Genomic DNA, 17,491 nt, shown 5'->3' with positions numbered 1-17,491 from the left:
AATCCTGAGTTACGTATGGTTCAGAAGTACATCGCCGCTTATTTGGTTTACAAGTTTGCTTTTGCATGAAGATGAAAATGGATGATATTAAAGTCTTGTATTTGAGTCTCTTTATCGAAGATTTTTCATTAGTAGATGAAGCTGCTATGATTAGGAAATATTACAAGGAAGTGGCGCTCTTGGTCCACTCGGACAAGAATGAATTAGTCGTAATTGAGGGTGCTTTCAAGATCATCTACTAGACTTAGGAGACTCTTTTATCTGATCACAACAAAAAAAAAGAAGAAAAGCATGACGGAGATGAAGTTCTTTAGTTTGGATTAGATTAATCATTATATGCACTCAAATTTTTTATGACTAATATATAATTAATTCTGATTTTATTTTATCTTTAAATTCAATTTGGGTTTGATTTTTGAGATCAGTCCATTTTCATAATTAATCACAATTATAATTAGCTACGATCATGCTAAGTAAAGTGAAGTAAATTATTGAAGAATATTCTAATTTGGGTTTCTTAGTCATTGAAAATTTAGGTATGTTATCTTTAAGCTTTTAGATTATTTTTTTGGTTAATTTTGTTCAAAGAAATTGCATATATACATGTAAAATTGAACATAAATAAAATACCCAACCCTTGTGTTGGTATATTTTGTCAATTTTTTTTTTATTTTGTAATTGAATTCTGTGGTTCAAGAAATTATTGTATCAAGGAACTATGCGTTTTACTTGCTTTAGTGTTTGTATAGGTGTCATGGTTACTCAATTTATTTAACAAAGTTGGATTTTGTTTGTTTTTGGTAATCAAATTTGTCGGTTTGAAGTTTATGATGCATTATCTGATAACATGTTTAATTGGTTATTGATGAAATGGTGCATACGTAAGTTTGGGATGGAGAGAAGTGAATTTTTTCTTTGTATGGTGGTGAAGAATGCTCTGTAATGAATCCAATCATATTATGATGTACTTTATCCCATTTAATCTTTAGAGAATGGCTTCAGAGCCTATGTAATTATTGCAATGTTTAATTCTATTATGTATTTATGCAGTTTAATTCTTCAAGCAGTGGGTGTATGTCCTTCGTGGAGTTTAATGCTCTCTTGTTTGTATGATAATATTGTGAGTGGTTAATGAGCTTGATACATTACCTTTGATTTGTTTCATCGAAGTTAGCTACGAAAGACAATCAGGTCATCTTTTGGAGTAAGTAATAGTAAATAAAGCTCCAAGGGCTTGGCTTAATAGTCCGCCACCAGTTAATTGATCAAAACTTTTGAACCTCCTGGCTTCCCTTCCATCTCCTATGAAAGCCTGGGATGTCCACTTGCTGGAACATGCAGCAAGTTGCAATGCACTATTTCTTGCATTAGGGACTGGCTGAAGTATAATTCTTGTCTCCTCTTGGCATAAGCGATGAATTCAACAGCCAAAAAGAAAAAGCAAGTAATATTGCCCTGATTAATCTTTGATTAAAGCAATCAGAAGAACACAATCTTGTTTCTTTGTTGCCAACACAGTAAATTGATCAACATTACTAGATACCGTTTCTCACTTTTTAGTGATTACATGTTTTAACATCTTAAAGATAAAGATTACAGCAGCATTCTTAAGCATCACTATGCAGTGACTGAAGTATTACTTGAATTCCATGTTGTGGCCGAAGGGTAAGATTCGATACTGGTGAGTGGACATATGCAGGGGAGAGGGCAATGGTGTAGCGTTGGAGAATCATCGAGAGAGCAGTCTTTGTTTCTGTGGTCGCAAAGCTCATACCTACACAGGATCGAGGTCCCAACCCAAAGGGAATAAACGCAGCTGCATTGTATTTGGTAGCTTTGGCAATCCCTTCGGCAAATCTCTCTGGTTTAAAAAGATGCACATCATCCCCCCATAATTGAGGGTCATGGTGAAGTGCCATGTTTGGGATCATAAACTCTATACCAGCAGGCAGGACTAGCTTTCCCAATTGAACTTCTCTTCCAACTTTTCTTCCCAGGCCATTTACAGGAGCATACAATCTTAGAGTTTCGTACATGATCATGGTGATCTGTTTGCATAATAGGAATTTAATGTATTCAATTAGAACACAGAATTTAAATTACTAAATGCTCAGTAGCGTACGCTATTGAAATGGTTAGAGATTTGCAGTTTGCTTACTGTTTTTAGTTTGGCAAGGCCTTCAGAATGTGGATTTTGGTTGCCAAATATCTCAATCACCTCTCTTCTTGCTTTCTCTTGCCAATCTCTATGGACTGCTAAAAGAAAGACGGTCCACGCAAGCAAGGAATTAGTCGTTTCCTGTCCAGCAAAGTAGAATGTTTTGCACTCATCTACCAAATCTTCAACCGAAAGCCTTTTTTGGTCGTCCAAATCATGATAGGAAGTTATAAGCAATCCCAGAAAATCACTACCGAAGCTGTCGGCTTCTCCACTCACCACTTTGTCTTCTCTTTTCTTAACAATCTCCATCACAGAATCATGTATTCCTTTTGCAAGTTTCTCTGACTCTATATCGTCATCAGTTTTCCAGAACTTACTGCAAAAGCAAACCAATATCAGCCATATATTGGGAGAATACAAAAAACAAAAATTCTTATTTATTTTTCTTTGAAAATCAAGGAAAAACTTGGAATTAGTTTAGCCTGAGGAACATACCTGATGCCAGGAATCCTAGCCTTAAAAAGACTTCTGCTCACAATTATTGAGAGCTCCATCAGCATGTCGAAAATCTTCTTCCCTTCCAAGTAACTGCTACCAAAAGCTGTTCTCGATATCACTTCTGAAGTCAATAATCTAAATTCTTGAAACACTTCGATCTCTTTGCCTTCCTGACCTTTCCACTGCTCTAGCATTCTTTCAACGCTAGCAATTACTGCTGGAGTCATGTTCTGCCAAAACCATCCTCCAATTTGTAAGCAAACAATATAAGATTGCCAAAATTTGACACCTATCTCTTATTCATAGATAATTATTCTATGCTTAATTACAACTAATTCATAAATCACAGCTGCTAATAATCTATAGTCAAGTTGTTTTAGTTTCCAGGTTTTACTTTTAAGCTCTCCCCATGAAAAACATAATTGGCTAACTTCCTCTGCTTCGCCCATTTTTCACCTTCGGTTGTCACAAGCCCGTCCCCCAGTAGCCTGCTAACGTAGATTGGTGGCTTCTGTTTTGGAAAAGCTTTTTCACTATTTTTCAGAACCTCTTTGACTAGTTCTGGTTCTGTAATCGCCACTTGAGCTTGAATACCGTCCCAAAAAAGATAATTCTTCCCTAATCAAAGTTTTAAAAAAAGGGTCAATCTTTTTAGGGAACTGGAAGTTAGAAATCATACAGTGAAAAAAAAAAAACAGGCATCTTTTTGTCTCACCGTAGATATTGATCCAAGAGTAAACATGAGGTAGCACTTTGGGAAATATATCATGTGTCAAGGCCATATGTTTGCTTAATGCTTCCTTTCTGAAATGGTTAACTTCCTTATTGTTTCCGTGGATGAATCGGTAAGGAGGTCCTTTAATTCCCTGTGAACTCAGTAAATGCTGTATACGGAGAGGTACCCACCAATACTGGTAGAGGACCTTGACTAGAGCTATGAGGAGGTACAGGCAGAACGAACTTGTGAGAAGGATTGCAAGCTTCACTATGACATTCATTTTCTTCTCTTAACAATGAATTCAGATGTTCCTATATTCTCCCACTTTTGATATGGAGGACTGGATTTGGATTATGATTTCCTCAGTAGCTGGGGGAGTTGGGTTGTTTTTGACATGACAATTGGACGTGTGATTTCTGAGTTATTTAAATAAGAGTATTTTGAAAATGATTGCGGAGTTTTCTTTTAAATTTGAAAAAAGATGCATACCCATTATTCCTTTCATTCTGTCGCTGTAAGTCCTTGGATCCTGAGCTTGTTTTACATTCTTGGATTTTAGCTTAATATAAATGAGTTGGTCTCCTCTGTTCTTTCTGTTGTTTGAAGCAAAGCAGACAGGAGCTATAGTTTTATTAGAAGCTTCAATATTACTAGGTCGTACATATGTCAGGACAAATTACTATAAGCCAAAACTACAGTGACTGATCCGTGTTTAAATGAATATGAAACACCTTTCATGGGTTACTCGTTGACCTTGTAAGTGTGATTTGACAAAGGGAACATAACAGAAAGAAACGACAGTGTTGAATGGCCCATATCTTTGTCCAAATCTGCAGCTGGCCAGCCGCATATTCTCTTGCAGCTGAGATTTAGTTCATGATGATTGTCTGGCGGGCCACTTGAAGAAATTTCAAATCCTTATTACTATCTAATTCTATACAAAATTGACCTACAACGTCAGCATTTAGATACTGCAGAAACCTTTCTGCTTGGAATTTATAAAGAGAGATCCAAATGCTGTCAATAGGTTGCCTGCATTTACATATTAACTGCAGCTTAGGTTGTTCATATTGGCTATCTGTGGAATAATCAAAACCCTGATGTTAGAAGATTCATGCAATTCACCCCGATTGCTGCAGTAATTTAGAATTTGAGAAGAGTAAGATTGTCTACTAGGAACAATCAAAAGCAGGGGTATGATCACAGAGTAGGGCAGTAGTATATGTTGGTAATTTCACCTGTTCCTTTGGGGAGGGCTTTGTTCTAATATCACTTGTTGACCTTGTAACTATAGCTTTGCATATTGTCTGTCATTTTACCACTCCATTGTTAATTTTTCAGGACAATAATGACCAAATATGCAGTCACTACAATAGTTTACATACATTAATTTGTATTTCAATTGTCTATTTAATTGCATAGCATTTTTAATGAAGCTTTAAATAAGAAAGATATCTTCTAACTACTAGGAAAGAGGAACACTAGCTAAGCATTTCTGGTAGTTCCAACGTGAACACTGTCTTAGGGACATTCACTATGAACCAGGAGTGGCAATTCAAGACCGAAACTCAAACAGACCTACTGTTGCAAGTGAGAAATATGTTCAGTCCAAAAGCTTAGGGAGAAGAGACATGTACTCAAGTCAAAAGATATCAACTCAATTGCATTGCTTCCCTCAGTTCCAAATAATGTGTAAATGGCTAAAAGGTACAAATCATAAAAAGTGTTGCAAAAGTCATCTACATGCTTCCACACCAGCAGCTCCATCAATTGCATGCTATAGTAGTTGCATCCAAATTGTAAAGGCAGGTGCAACCAAATTGTGGGCCATTTTTTTCTGAGTTTGAAGAAGACCCATGGAGTTGCACTAAAGTAGACAAGGATGATCAAATTGGGTTCCATGAGATTCTGATTAATTGGGCCCCAAAAACCTCTATTACCCTCGAAACTATCCCTAGTAGTCATTCCAAAAAGAATGTTTGCGACCAGCTTGGGATCTTTACATCATTGTGGGAAAAAGTTGAGAAAACAGGAAACTTTCAAGATTGCCTAACCTTTTATTGTTGGAAGGTCACATTTTGTATGATTTGAATGATTAAAAGCTTTTTGGTAATCCCTCATTGACCCTTATTTTGATTCTCTAGTTTTATTATCCTACATGCTTGCAAATTGCATATGGAGTGTTTTATATATTAATATAACTATATGTACAAGATAATGGTAGTATCTTTATTTTGATTAAGGAATAAACTATATTTTCACGTTTATCATTTTCAATTTTAATTAAAAATTATAAATATATAGTACATCAAATTTATCACGAAATTATAATTTTTGTTATGGTAAATTTTAATTGAAATTATTATATTATAATTGTTTTTGGACAATGAATGTGAATAAATTTTAAAATTGAAACTATGTATATATCCTGTTAAATTAAACACTCAATACCTTATCATCTATAATATTGAAAGTGTGATGGGAAGTGTCAATTGCCACTTTCTCAAGAGGATTATCAATTTTCCTAATCTTTGTTTTTGTCTTCCCTAACTCTCAAGAGACAACACATTTTGGCACCTTTGAGCAAATCCAGGTTGTGGAGGAATTGGCACCAAAACTGATTGTCCACTTCCATTGTATTGAGAGCAATTTCTAACTTCTTTTAATATATTCAAACTCATGAAGGATTATTATGTTTCTTTTTTCATTAAAAGGGTTAAAAGATCACCAAACTTTTTAAGAGAGATTATAACCCTGCTTTATCTTTTGAAACATTTGAAGTTGGTGGTTTTCTTTTTCCCACTCAATACAATATAACACTAAATCTGGTTTACAACAGTGGAATTAAAACAATGAATCTGTGTTTAGCAAATTAATCTACATTGTGCTGTACATACTCTAATTTATTATGGAGATGCTTTTATGAAAAAAAATGGATGTCTTATTCATTAGAAATAAAAAAGGAAGAGAACAGAATGGATGTTTCAGTGGCAGAAACTAATGAATGCTTAAGCAACTTAGCAAATTGGTTGTGGTTTTGGACCACCAGGTTGATTCAATGAGGTAAGGTTGCTTTTGAAGCCAGGAAGCATGTTTCATTGGGCATAAGAGAGCGAGGTTGTGTCAGCCCTGTTAGCAGGGCCAATAATCTTACTGGCTTTCTCTGCAGCACTTGAATTTTTGGTTTATATGGTTTTGTCTCTGAAATTCTGCCTGGGATGTGGACTGCTCAGAGTATAAGGGCTCAAATAAGTCTCCAGCTAGGCCAATGGCCAATTCTGTGGCTCAGCTCTGTCTTTGGGTATAAACATATGGAATGTAGCCATTGACGTCTTCAATGGACCAGCAGAGGTTTTCAATTCATTACATCCCAAGTTTCCTACCCTAAAAAAGGAAAACCTCAAGTTCTAATTCATAATTCATTTTGCATAATTTTTTTTTTCAATTTTGTAAATTGATTTGGCTTGATTTTTTTTGTTAATTTTTTTTTTTTTGGAATGAAGAAAGGGGATTGATCCATCCAACATTTTAAGAAAAAAAATACATATATTTATTATTAAATCAAATGTTTAAGAGTTATATATTTGGATAAGAGATTATCAACCAATAACCAAGTCCAATCCCTTCATTTCCAAATAATATATATAAATATATATATATATATATATATATATATATATTCAAGAGCCAATATTAATTATTTTATCTTGTTAATAATTAATAAAACAAAGGGACACATAGCAAACAATAAGATTTGGCTCACTTGGTCAAGTACTATGAATAAGGTGAGGAGTTATTATCACAAATTTATTATTCAAATCCTTGATCCTAAAGTGTGGGGGTAAACTTTAATAGTTTCCATCACCTTAGAAAATTAAATATATATATATATATATATTAAAGAGAGAAATGTATAGAGCAATGACTAGAATTTGAAACAATCAAATAGGCTAAATCAAAGTTTGTTATTTATGGTTTATCCTAATTTGAAAATCAGATATATTCATCCTTAATCTTGAATAGCCAAAAACTAGAGAAAATAAAAGATTAATGAAAAACAACTGTCAAATGTTTGATAAACAATGCAAAAAAACAATAACATTAATCTTTTTGTAAGAAATGTTATCATGTAAAACTTTCTTCTTTCTTTTTTTTTTGGAAAGATATCATATAAAACTTTCTTATCATGTTATTTATAAATCCGAAAAATAAAAAAAGACAAGTAAACTTAATTCCCTTTTAAGTTTGAAACCAATTTTATTGCAATTCTATAAATATAAATATATATATATATATAGCAAGTAAGTTAAAATTTATTGTTCTTTACTTGAGTTTATCTTTGAAATTTATGCACCTTTCTAATAAAATAAAATGAGAAGACTATAGCTTATCTTATAATTGAAGCCAGAAATGTGGCACCACCAGCTTCATATCATGTATGTAGCTTATGACTTGGTAAAAAAACAAATGAAATTTGTATAGGTCGTCCTCAAAGTCAATTCAATAACATTAATTCCCAACAAATTGGGGAATATAAGATGAGTAGATGACCACTCAAGTTCACATTCACCTTTTGCTGCTATTTTCCCCAAAGCCTAGGGAAATTAGGTACTGAATTAAGTCAATAAGACAAGTGTTTACTCTATTGCCACATATCCCCTAATAATATGTTATGGACCTAACCTCATCACCACTTAACTTATACAGGTTTTCACGTCTTAAATTTTTCATATTGAATTTCTTCACTTTAAAAATAGATATATATGTAATTATAAATAAGTAAAAAAGGAGAAAGATAATTTGTATTTTATATAGTCTTAGATAAATGTGGCTATGGTTAACCTAGAAGGCGATATCTCTCAACCACCACAAAGATTAGTTTATGCACACACACACAAATCATAAATGCTGAAACATAGACAAAGATATAGACATTTTGGAAGTAAAAACAAAAAAAATCAAATCAAATCAAAATGAGAAGTCCTAAAACGGAGATAGGTTGGTGGTGGGTAATTAATTAGAAAAGAGTATTTAAAGCTTCTAAATTAAGGAAGTTATTAAAAGGCTTGGTATGTATAGAGAGAGAGAGAGAGAAGGACTTATTCTAAAAGTTAAAAAGTGGGTTTTAATATTTAATACCTCTATTAAATACTAAAGAGCTGCTGTTACGGCACCCTTATAGGCAGTTCTCTCCTCCCCCTCCCCCCTTCAACCCTTTGTTTTTTTTTTTTTCTTTTAAGTTTTTTTAAAGCTTTTAATTTGTGAAGATTTGCCGTTTCAAACGGGAAAGTCAATAGGACACGTTTTGATTAAACTTCCATTATTTAGTATCTTTCTTTTAATAAAATTAATAATTTTTTCATTTTATTTTATAACTTATAATAATTATAGTGAAAACCCAAAACTACCCCTTCGAAGTATGCCTCAAGCGGGGGGCAAAATGAGGGTTTCTTTGTCTTCTGACTTGTGGGGGTGGGGGATAGGGTTTTTTTTTTTCTTTCACGATTATCACCACCATTCAAAAGGGAAAAAAATTTATCAAAATAAATAGTCATTGCAATATTTGGAAAAAAAAGGCATAATTGAGGAAAAGATAATTATAATTTACCCTTGTTTTTGGGATATGATAAAGGGTTATAGTCTTAAGCTTCTTCCTTAAATGTCATTTCATTTTTGCATGCTCCATTTCTTTGTCTCTCATTCCTAGGTAAGTTTCTTTTTTTAATTATATTCTTATTTTTTTGTAAACTCTGTTATCTGTTTGTTATTTCTTCATCTGGGATTTCTCTATTCTCTATTCTTTTATTTAAATTAAAACATTAATATTAATAAACAATATAAAAATGTAAGCAGACATCAGTTTAAAAAAAAACCAAACACGAAGAAGAAATACATAAAGTAATGAAACAGTGTTTGCATTTTGCATTTTTAATAGTATCTTTCTCCTCCAGGGCAGTAAGGAAGAACAAACAAACTTCTTTTTCTCCGATTTGAAAAATTCAAGGTTAATGCTTTAATGGGTTTTTTAAGCAAAGGTGAGATTTTGCTTTTTGGAGTTTTCAAGCCGTTTCTTTTCTCCTCCATGTTCTGATTGATGTGGAAGGGGCACCATAGTATTATTAGTACCCCACAAAAACCCCACAATGGGTTTCTTGCAAAAGTTTAATTTTTTGGCCTGAAACAGTGTCAGATGAAAGAGAAAAAAGAAGAGGAGTTGGTTGTAGGGGACAATGTTAAATAGATGCATGCATATATATATATATATATATATAAACATTTGTTAAGTACCCATTAGATATCAGCGTATCTTTAGAATGTCAGGGGCAAAGGTTATAGCCTAATATAGGCCTGTAAACTCTGGTGTTCTGATAAGAAAAAGAGAGAAAGAAATAGACTTTTTTTCGGTTCTGTGGGTCTTTATTGCTGGGATGTGGTCTAAAAGGGTGTCTCCTTTTTAGCCTGTAGAGTGTATGGGAAAAAGGCCTGGAACTTTTGGTGATGGGTTATTTCTTTACTGTGCTGTTCATTCAATCCTTGGTACTCTGAAAGGAAATTCATGGCTGTGACAGCTATGCTGTACCTTTTGCTTTTCTTGGACTTTGAATATCTCCCTTGTTACTGGGAGTTATTACATCAACTGAGGTTGTTGATGTTCTCATCAAGGTTCTGCTGCTGCCTGCTGGTGGTCTTCGTTTTATTTTTTATTTTTTCCTTGTTATGTTTCAGTTCTGATATTGATATTGATATGGCTTGGTGAATTATTTAATGAGTTTTATTTATTAGTACTTTGTTACTGTTATTAATTGATGTTTACTTGTTCACTTCTCTTTCAATATATTCCCATTCTTTTACCTTTTCTTTTTAGATTGTCTGTTTCTCTTCACTCTTTGGCTTTTCCTATCTTCTTGTTCTGCATGGTCGGTTTTCTGCACCGTGGTGGGGTTTTTTTTACTCTGACTTTGTTTCTTGCTTTTCTGCATGTTGTGAGTTCAACTGCACAGTGTTGTTTGTTTTTGGATTTTCAGCTCTTTCTGATTTGTGTGTTACTCCTTTCTTCACTTGCTAGTAGTAAAGACAGCTAATGGTGGATTTGTTGGTGGTTGAACAGTGAAGTATTGGTCAAGGGTGTAATATTGAGAAGTGGCTATGGCATCAACGTCTTTTGCCAAGCAGAGTCTACTGGCCATGAAGGAACCAGCGTCTAACTATAATCCATATCCCCCACCTCTTGCAAGATATGAAGATGTTGCAGCTAATCCAAAGCTTTTCATGGCTACTTTGGAGAAGCTACATGCTACCATGGGAACTAAGTTCATGTAAGGTTTCTTATTTGATCTTTCTTGATGCTTTTGGTTCCCTAAGTCTTGGGTTTGACTTGGAAACATTTACCAAATAGCATTTCTCTGTCCATATATGTCAACATAAATGTGTAATACTAACGACCGAGGCTACTATCCAGATTCTAGTTGCATTTTTTCCCTGTTATTTGCAGTATTACGTTTACACAATGGTCTTATTTTCATATTCTTGATTGAGTCACTATCTTGGGGTGTTAGGATTGAGACCTGCAAATATTTTATTTTTATTATATTTTCAGTTTGTAATTGTAGCATAGGCTAGCCGTTTATCGTTATGGTATTTACTTCTTGTTGGAGCTTTTCTCCCCTACCTGGCAACAGTGATAGGAAAAATGTGGCATGTTCCATAGCTGATGATGCTTGCTGTTGTAAGGTCTTATGTTATTGTTCACGAAGTTCTTAGGTGGTTTGATTAATAATTGTAGCAAATAAAAAAGGTTTTCTTGAGCACATGCGTATCCTACATATTATTTAGCAGTCATCCTTTCTGAGCAGCTTCTTTAGTACCTTGAGTTCTGATAAAATCTTCTATTCTGATGGTCCTGAGTTTTGGTCAAGTTCACGGAGATCAATAGTAGGCAGGACATAATTGATATAGAACCACTGATAATGTCATATAATGATTTTAATTTTATTATGTGTATGTGCTGATTTAAAAACTATGGTAGGTTTAGCAGCACATGCTTTGGTTTTGGCTGTAGAAAACAGGGTAATACTTACTATATTCTTTGAATTGCGGTTTTAATTTTCTCCTGTTTGTCAATCATGTGCAAAATTGTAGGACACTTAATTCTTCCGGCCTTTCAGATACTGCATTTGGTTTTGTCTGGTTAACGGAAAAGTGTTAGATGAAATTGATCATAAAAGTGGAGAAAAAAATTACATCCATCTGCGCATACTCACCATGTACAGTTCTTTCTTTTTTTGGCTGAATACATATCCCAGTGGAGTATGCTTATTGGTAGTTTTAGGTTAGATGTCTATCTCTGTGATTCAACACTGGCATGAGCAAAGTGAAAACATGCTTGTGCCTTTGACATATAACTGGCAGAATTACCCTTTTTTGACCATATTTTTTGTAATTGTACTTGTCAACTTTAACTTTGATAATTACTTTTGTCTCCTGTACTCTGATGTAGGATTCCAATCATAGGAGGAAAGGAGTTAGATTTGCACAGACTTTTCGTGGAGGTAACAGCTCGTGGTGGTATTGAGAAGGTAAGGTGAAACTACAGAAACCTAATTGTCCAAGTTTCTTCCCAGCAAGTAGTGCCCTTCGGAATCCTCACACGGTTAATGAATTCCATATGTGTTCAATGTGGTCATGCTGTTACTCATGTTTCCGTTGATACTTTTCTTTTAACAAGCTTGTGGATTTATGTTTTTCTGCATATGGAAATGACCTTTGTAAACAAAATAGCAATATTATAGAGCTATATATTAATATCTCCTGATTTTTGTATGTCCTCAAATGTCAAATTGAGGGCCGTAAATATGTCTAGTCTAAGTGCAGTCTTCCTTGAGAAATACCCTGGATAGCAGTAGGGACTAGGAACTAGAAATTTATCTCTGGAGGAGGATGTGAGTTTGAAAGCCATCTGGTGGCAGAGTATCTATCCTTGATGTAATAAATTTATTCAAGCATGTTTCTGTTGAAAATAGAACGTTTGTCATTTGGTACACTACTATTTTTAAGTCCAGTCCATTCCTTATGAATGTTCAGTCTGATGCTGAGCTAAGATGGTTGTAGTCATATTTAGAAATCATTTGTTAATACTATCAATTTTCTCTTTCCTTTTCACTGCAGAGAAATCAGCTTAGTAGGAAATGTGCTTGATTGTGTTCTCTAGAACTTTTTCATGAGTGTTTGAACATGTACAGTATGAACTAGGTGAAGCTAATGATTGCATTTAATAGTTATTTTGCTCACTTTGACTTGGGATGAGCTATGTATACTAATGGTCATTAATCGTCATCAAATGGAGCTTGCAGATTATAAGCGAGCGGAGATGGAAGGAAGTGACTGCTATTTTCAACTTTCCCTCCACTGCTACAAATGCATCTTTTGTGCTGCGCAAATATTATGTTTCTCTGCTTCATCATTATGAACAAATCTACTTTTTTAAAGCTGGTGGTTGGATTCCTGTTTCTTCTGGTATGCAAATGAGAACTCAACTCTTCTTGAATAAAAGTCAGTGTTCTGCTCTTAATATTATCTGATGATTCATTTGTGCAGATCGTTATCAAAACCCATCCATTGCCTATAATCCTACTCAAGGGACAGTGCGGCCATCCATAGAAATTCATGCAGCTGCTGTTCAGCAACCAAGAGTAAATATTGCTGAGTTGCCTGCAGGTGCCTTTAAAGTTTTCTACGCCGAATGACAATCTTTATAGTTTCTCTTGTAAAGTTGGTGGCCATTTCCCTTCCTCTCCCCTCTTCTCTTTTGGCCTGTAAACCTTCTGCAATTTCTTCTTGATTTATGGTTGACCAAATATAAAGGAAATTATTTATGTATTTCTCACATAATATTAATTCCATTTAAAAATCTCTTATCTTAACTGGGTTAACCTTGTTATGAATGAAGTTTCATGATTTGGTCTATTTTAGTAATGTGTTTTAGTTGATGCAGCAGCAAGGCCAGCATCAGCAGCAGGCTCTCCAGTGATTGGGGTCATTGATGGGAAATTTGAGAGTGGCTATCTTGTTACTGTTACCATCGGCTCAGAGAAGCTAAAAGGTGTCCTTTATCAGGCTCCACAGGGTGCAGCACCCCAAATATCAAAGCAATATGGCATATTTGCCAGCAAGAGTGATAATGCTCATCCTTCATTGGGTGTGCAACGCCGGAGGCGCAGGAAGAAATCTGAGATAAAAAGGAGAGATCCTGCTCATCCTAAGCCTAACAGAAGTGGATATAATTTCTTTTTCGCTGAGCAGCATGCAAGACTGAAACCACTACACCCTGGAAAGGACAGAGAAATTAGTAGAATGATTGGTGAATTATGGAACAAGTTAAACGAAACAGAAAAAGTGGTAAGAGCCATATCATATTCTGCAATTCATGAATTGAACATGTCTTTCAACTTTGTAGTCTCTTTTATGATCTGCTTATCAACTTCTAACTGCTTGTATGGACTTTTGTGATTGTTCAGGTTTACCAGGAGAAAGCTCTCAAAGATAAAGAAAGATATAGAATTGAGATGGAGGATTACAGGGAAAGATTAAGGACAGGTCAAGTTATCAGTGATGCAGTGCCTCTACAGCAACGACTTCCGGAGCCAGATGTAGATATGGTAGAAGCAGATATGAAGCTTGAAGAAACTGAAGGTGGTGATTCTCCTCAAACTCCAGAAAATGATAGCAGCTCTGGTGAAAGTGATTTTGAAGATGATAAAACTGCAGATAAGGATTTAGACATGGAAGAATCTCCAGTTGTGGGAGTGGTTGATGAATCTATGAATGTAGATGTGGAGGTTACAGCTGAGCTGGTGAATGAGCTGCCGCCTAGGGTGGAAGAGAATGTTGGAAATAATAAGGTTGAGAAGTTTTGTATTGACAGTGAAGAGAATTTGGGAAATACTTTGTCAGAGACAAAGAAAGAACCGATGCCAAGTGAAGAACATTAGAATTTGCTAGGGTTAGGTTTGCCATCCTTGTGCTCATTGTGGCTTGCCTGAGGATAGTGCATTAGAAATGGTTATTATCTTTCTTTATTGTTTACATTTACCCATCATAGATGTTTTCTTTTTTTTTCGTTTGTAAAAATTTAGTCTTACTGTAAGCAGAAGGTTTTGTTTCCTTAGATGAGGGCATGATATCTGGCTGGCTTGGGAAAGTTTTGTGGGGAGAAAATTTTGGCTGCAATTATATAATTGACATTCTAAGTAACATCCCAATCCCTGCCAAAGTTTAACTTAGCATATTGTGCTGTGAGAGGGCTCATCTGTAATCAACAACAAAGTATAGAGATGCATCAGGAAATATTTTCAACTTATGCACAGTAATTAGATATCTGCAGTTTCCTGTTTTCAGACATGCTTAGTTGCAATATGAATTTTCAGGTCCATCTTTAGTTTCTTTTTGAATTGTCCAAGCCATTATATGTTCAAGATGTATAATTAGATGCAAGTGTAAGTGTTGGGCAGGTTTGACATAGGAACAATCAATCTTTTTGTATGTATGGGAAAGATCAAACTCACAAACCATGTTATCATGAGCTGTTTGATACATGCTTAACATGGATGCATCAAGATAACAAATGTAGGGTGTCAAAGTAGGGATGTCAATGGGCATCTTATTATAGGATACTCACGAGTACCCAATCCGGTTGCACCGGTTTAGGGTATTCCATAAACGGGTTTGAGTAGGATTAGGGTAGTGATTTCATTATCCGAATTTTAATAGGGTAGGGTTCAGGTACCACCCCTTGGGTATCTTATTATCCAAATTCAATTACTATTTATAAATATTTTATTATTATTTTAATAATTAAATTAAAAATTTACAATTTTTACCAACTTTACAACAATTTTTTTTGTTAAAAACTAACAAATTTAAAAAAAAGTATGGTTATTCTAATTATTAATATGATGATATTAATATATTTAAATTAAAAAATTATTAGATTGTTAATTATGTTTAAATAATCTTACTATTCAAAAAAAATTATGTTTCAATAATTTGAATATTATATCATATTATAAAGAAATATAATTACTATTATATATATATATATACTTTTAATATAAATATATTTACTTTCTATTTTATGTTAACAATACAAAAATTATGACTTATAAAATTATTAATTAATATATATATACCTTTGTTTATATAATCTTATAATATATATATTTAAAGAAAGCTTTTGAGATTATAATAGTTTTGGAACCTAAATATATTTTTTTTAATTTCATTAAATTAAGAACAAAATTTTATAATTAATTAAATTAATTCATGAAACTATTATTATTAATTAACTTGTAATGTCTTTTAATACATATAGTTTATATATTGTGTTAATTTATAAGGAATATAATTACTATGTTATATATTAAAATATTTTTTATGTATGCGTGTGTGTATATATATATATATATATACTTTAAATATAAATATATTTACTTTTTATTTTATATTAACATTGCAAAAATTATAACTCATAAAATTATTAATTACAGTATATATACTTTTGTTTATATAAACTTATAACATATAAATCTAAAGAGAAGTTATGATATTAGAAAAGTTAATTGGTTAATTGGGTACTCATGAAAAAGATTTTAATAATTTTTTTATTTAATCGAGTATTTAAACGAGTTAGGATAATTATAGGGTAATAGGAATGTATTAGGATTAGGATAGTAATTTTTAAATTATTAGAGTATTTGATTTTTAATAGAGTTAGGGTTTAGGTATCTCAAAATTAACTGATACCCTACCCGTTGACATCCCTATGTGAAAGTAATGGAAGATAGAAGTGACAATTGTCAGGAAATTTTCATATCACCATTAATGGGTTTAATATTTCCTGATTAAGATTTGAAAATTTTGATGAAGCAGCAGATTTCATATATTAATAATGTATGTGTTTATGTTAAAGTAAAGATCTTGTAAGCATAAACAAATGTGTGATCAATTTTAAAAGATTATTATTCGTAGCTTTACAACCCTATTTTTTTTTATTTTTGTATTTGTTTCCAATTCTAAACGGTTATGACTATAGAAAAATCAATCTAAAATAATTATATTTTTCTTGTAGTTCGTTAACTCCAACAATAAAATAATAAATAAGGAAAACAAAATAAATGAAAAATACATAAAGGCGCACTAGCCCTGGCCAGGGCACCCCTAGAGAAGAAACGACGTCGTCCATTTTGAATCCCTTGTGATGAGTGAAATGACGTCGCTTCCTTCTTAATGCTTCTTTCTCTCCTGCCACGCGGTGTTGTTTGACAAAGTGATAAAAGCCATCTTTTGAACGCCAAGCCTGTTTCTTTTTCTCCGCTAGTCGCTCTGACTCTGACACTCCAACCCAGCCGCACCACCTCTCTACACGATGATTCCTGGGCCCGGCCTTCCTTTTCCGAGCCGCAACTCCTGATCGCTTGCTACATTGTATTCTTATTTGAAACTAAGAAAAGTAGCTTGTTTTAGACGCCAACCAAACAAAATTAATTTCTTTTAAACCCTAAATTGCCCAACAATATAAATACCGTTACTTATACTCACAAAATCTCAGATATCACACTTCAATCCCAAATCTCATATTTTTTTTTCTTTAAGAAATTGTATTATGATGATTCATTTCCATTTCAAGTTATTTGTTAAATATCAATTGACGGATATTGTAACTGAAAAAGTCAAAGCAATTATAAAAGAATACTGCAAATTGAGAAATAGTCATCCAACAAAAATTCGTAATTTTGTAACTTTTAACTTGAATCCTAAGTTATGGATAATTTAAAAATAAATAACCACCTATTTGATTCATAAATTTACTTCCACGTTAAGTTTTTACAAGATCATGAAATTTGACGATATTAAAATTTTATTTTCAATTCTTTTTATTGAAAATTATTTTTTGTAATTGATGCTATTACGATAAAAAGACATTACAAGAAAGTGATGCTCTTAGTCCATTCTTACAATAATGATTCGATTGAAGCTGATGGTACTTTTAAGATCATATGTCATAGTTGTAAGACTATCACAACAAAAAGAACAAGAAAAAAATTGTTTAGCTTGAAATT

At 33.3% G+C, this 17,491-nt stretch overlaps 2 protein-coding genes across 8 annotated transcripts; one reads left to right on the top strand and one right to left on the bottom strand.

Annotated features, from left to right (window-relative positions):
• Positions 1-1,539: 1,539 nt before the first annotated feature.
• Positions 1,540-3,701, bottom strand: LOC18602726 (cytochrome P450 CYP749A22-like). Its single transcript, XM_018118892.2, has 5 exons — positions 3,375-3,701; positions 3,054-3,277; positions 2,657-2,889; positions 2,159-2,537; positions 1,540-2,048 (listed from the first exon to the last, which is right to left on the bottom strand). The coding sequence occupies exons 1-5, from the start codon at positions 3,655-3,657 to the stop codon at positions 1,608-1,610; spliced, it is 1,560 nt and encodes a 519-aa protein (XP_017974381.2). The 5' UTR covers positions 3,658-3,701; the 3' UTR covers positions 1,540-1,607.
• A 5,227-nt stretch (positions 3,702-8,928) lies between these two features.
• LOC18602725 (HMG (high mobility group) box protein with ARID/BRIGHT DNA-binding domain-containing protein) lies at positions 8,929-14,772 on the top strand. 7 transcript variants are annotated; one of them, XM_088805571.1, is made up of 7 exons: positions 8,929-9,084; positions 10,486-10,693; positions 11,875-11,953; positions 12,728-12,890; positions 12,972-13,091; positions 13,360-13,772; positions 13,892-14,772. In XM_088805571.1, the coding sequence occupies exons 2-7, from the start codon at positions 10,524-10,526 to the stop codon at positions 14,363-14,365; spliced, it is 1,419 nt and encodes a 472-aa protein (XP_088661697.1). In that variant the 5' UTR covers positions 8,929-9,084; positions 10,486-10,523; the 3' UTR covers positions 14,366-14,772. The 7 variants fall into 7 exon arrangements, with proteins under 7 accessions (XP_088661697.1, XP_088661700.1, XP_088661696.1 ...); XM_088805574.1 differs by lacking the exon at positions 8,929-9,084 and adding an exon at positions 9,216-9,381; XM_088805570.1 differs by lacking the exon at positions 8,929-9,084 and adding an exon at positions 9,216-9,412.
• The last annotated feature ends 2,719 nt before the right edge of the window (positions 14,773-17,491 follow it).

Source organism: Theobroma cacao, chromosome 4, assembly GCF_053813885.1.
Source record: "Theobroma cacao isolate CCN51 chromosome 4, ASM5381388v1, whole genome shotgun sequence".
Classification (NCBI taxonomy): Eukaryota; Viridiplantae; Streptophyta; class Magnoliopsida; order Malvales; family Malvaceae; genus Theobroma; species Theobroma cacao.
This window is presented reverse-complemented; position numbering and strand designations above follow the sequence as displayed.

What these genes read in the sequence shown, in the direction of transcription:
- LOC18602726 (XM_018118892.2), bottom strand. Translation starts at nt 3,657, where the DNA reads ATGAATGTCATAGTGAAGCTTGCAATCCTTCTCACAAGTTCGTTCTGC. An exon ending in CTCTTGGATCAATATCTACG is followed by an intron (nt 3,278 to 3,374) that starts GTGAGACAAAAA and finishes AACTTTGATTAG; the next exon opens with GGAAGAATTATCTTTTTTGG. An exon ending in TTCATGGGGAGAGCTTAAAA is followed by an intron (nt 2,890 to 3,053) that starts GTAAAACCTGGA and finishes TGGTTTTGGCAG; the next exon opens with AACATGACTCCAGCAGTAAT.
- LOC18602725 (XM_088805571.1), top strand. Translation starts at nt 10,524, where the DNA reads ATGGCATCAACGTCTTTTGCCAAGCAGAGTCTACTGGCCATGAAGGAA. An exon ending in ACCATGGGAACTAAGTTCAT is followed by an intron (nt 10,694 to 11,874) that starts GTAAGGTTTCTT and finishes ACTCTGATGTAG; the next exon opens with GATTCCAATCATAGGAGGAA. An exon ending in CTCGTGGTGGTATTGAGAAG is followed by an intron (nt 11,954 to 12,727) that starts GTAAGGTGAAAC and finishes TGGAGCTTGCAG; the next exon opens with ATTATAAGCGAGCGGAGATG.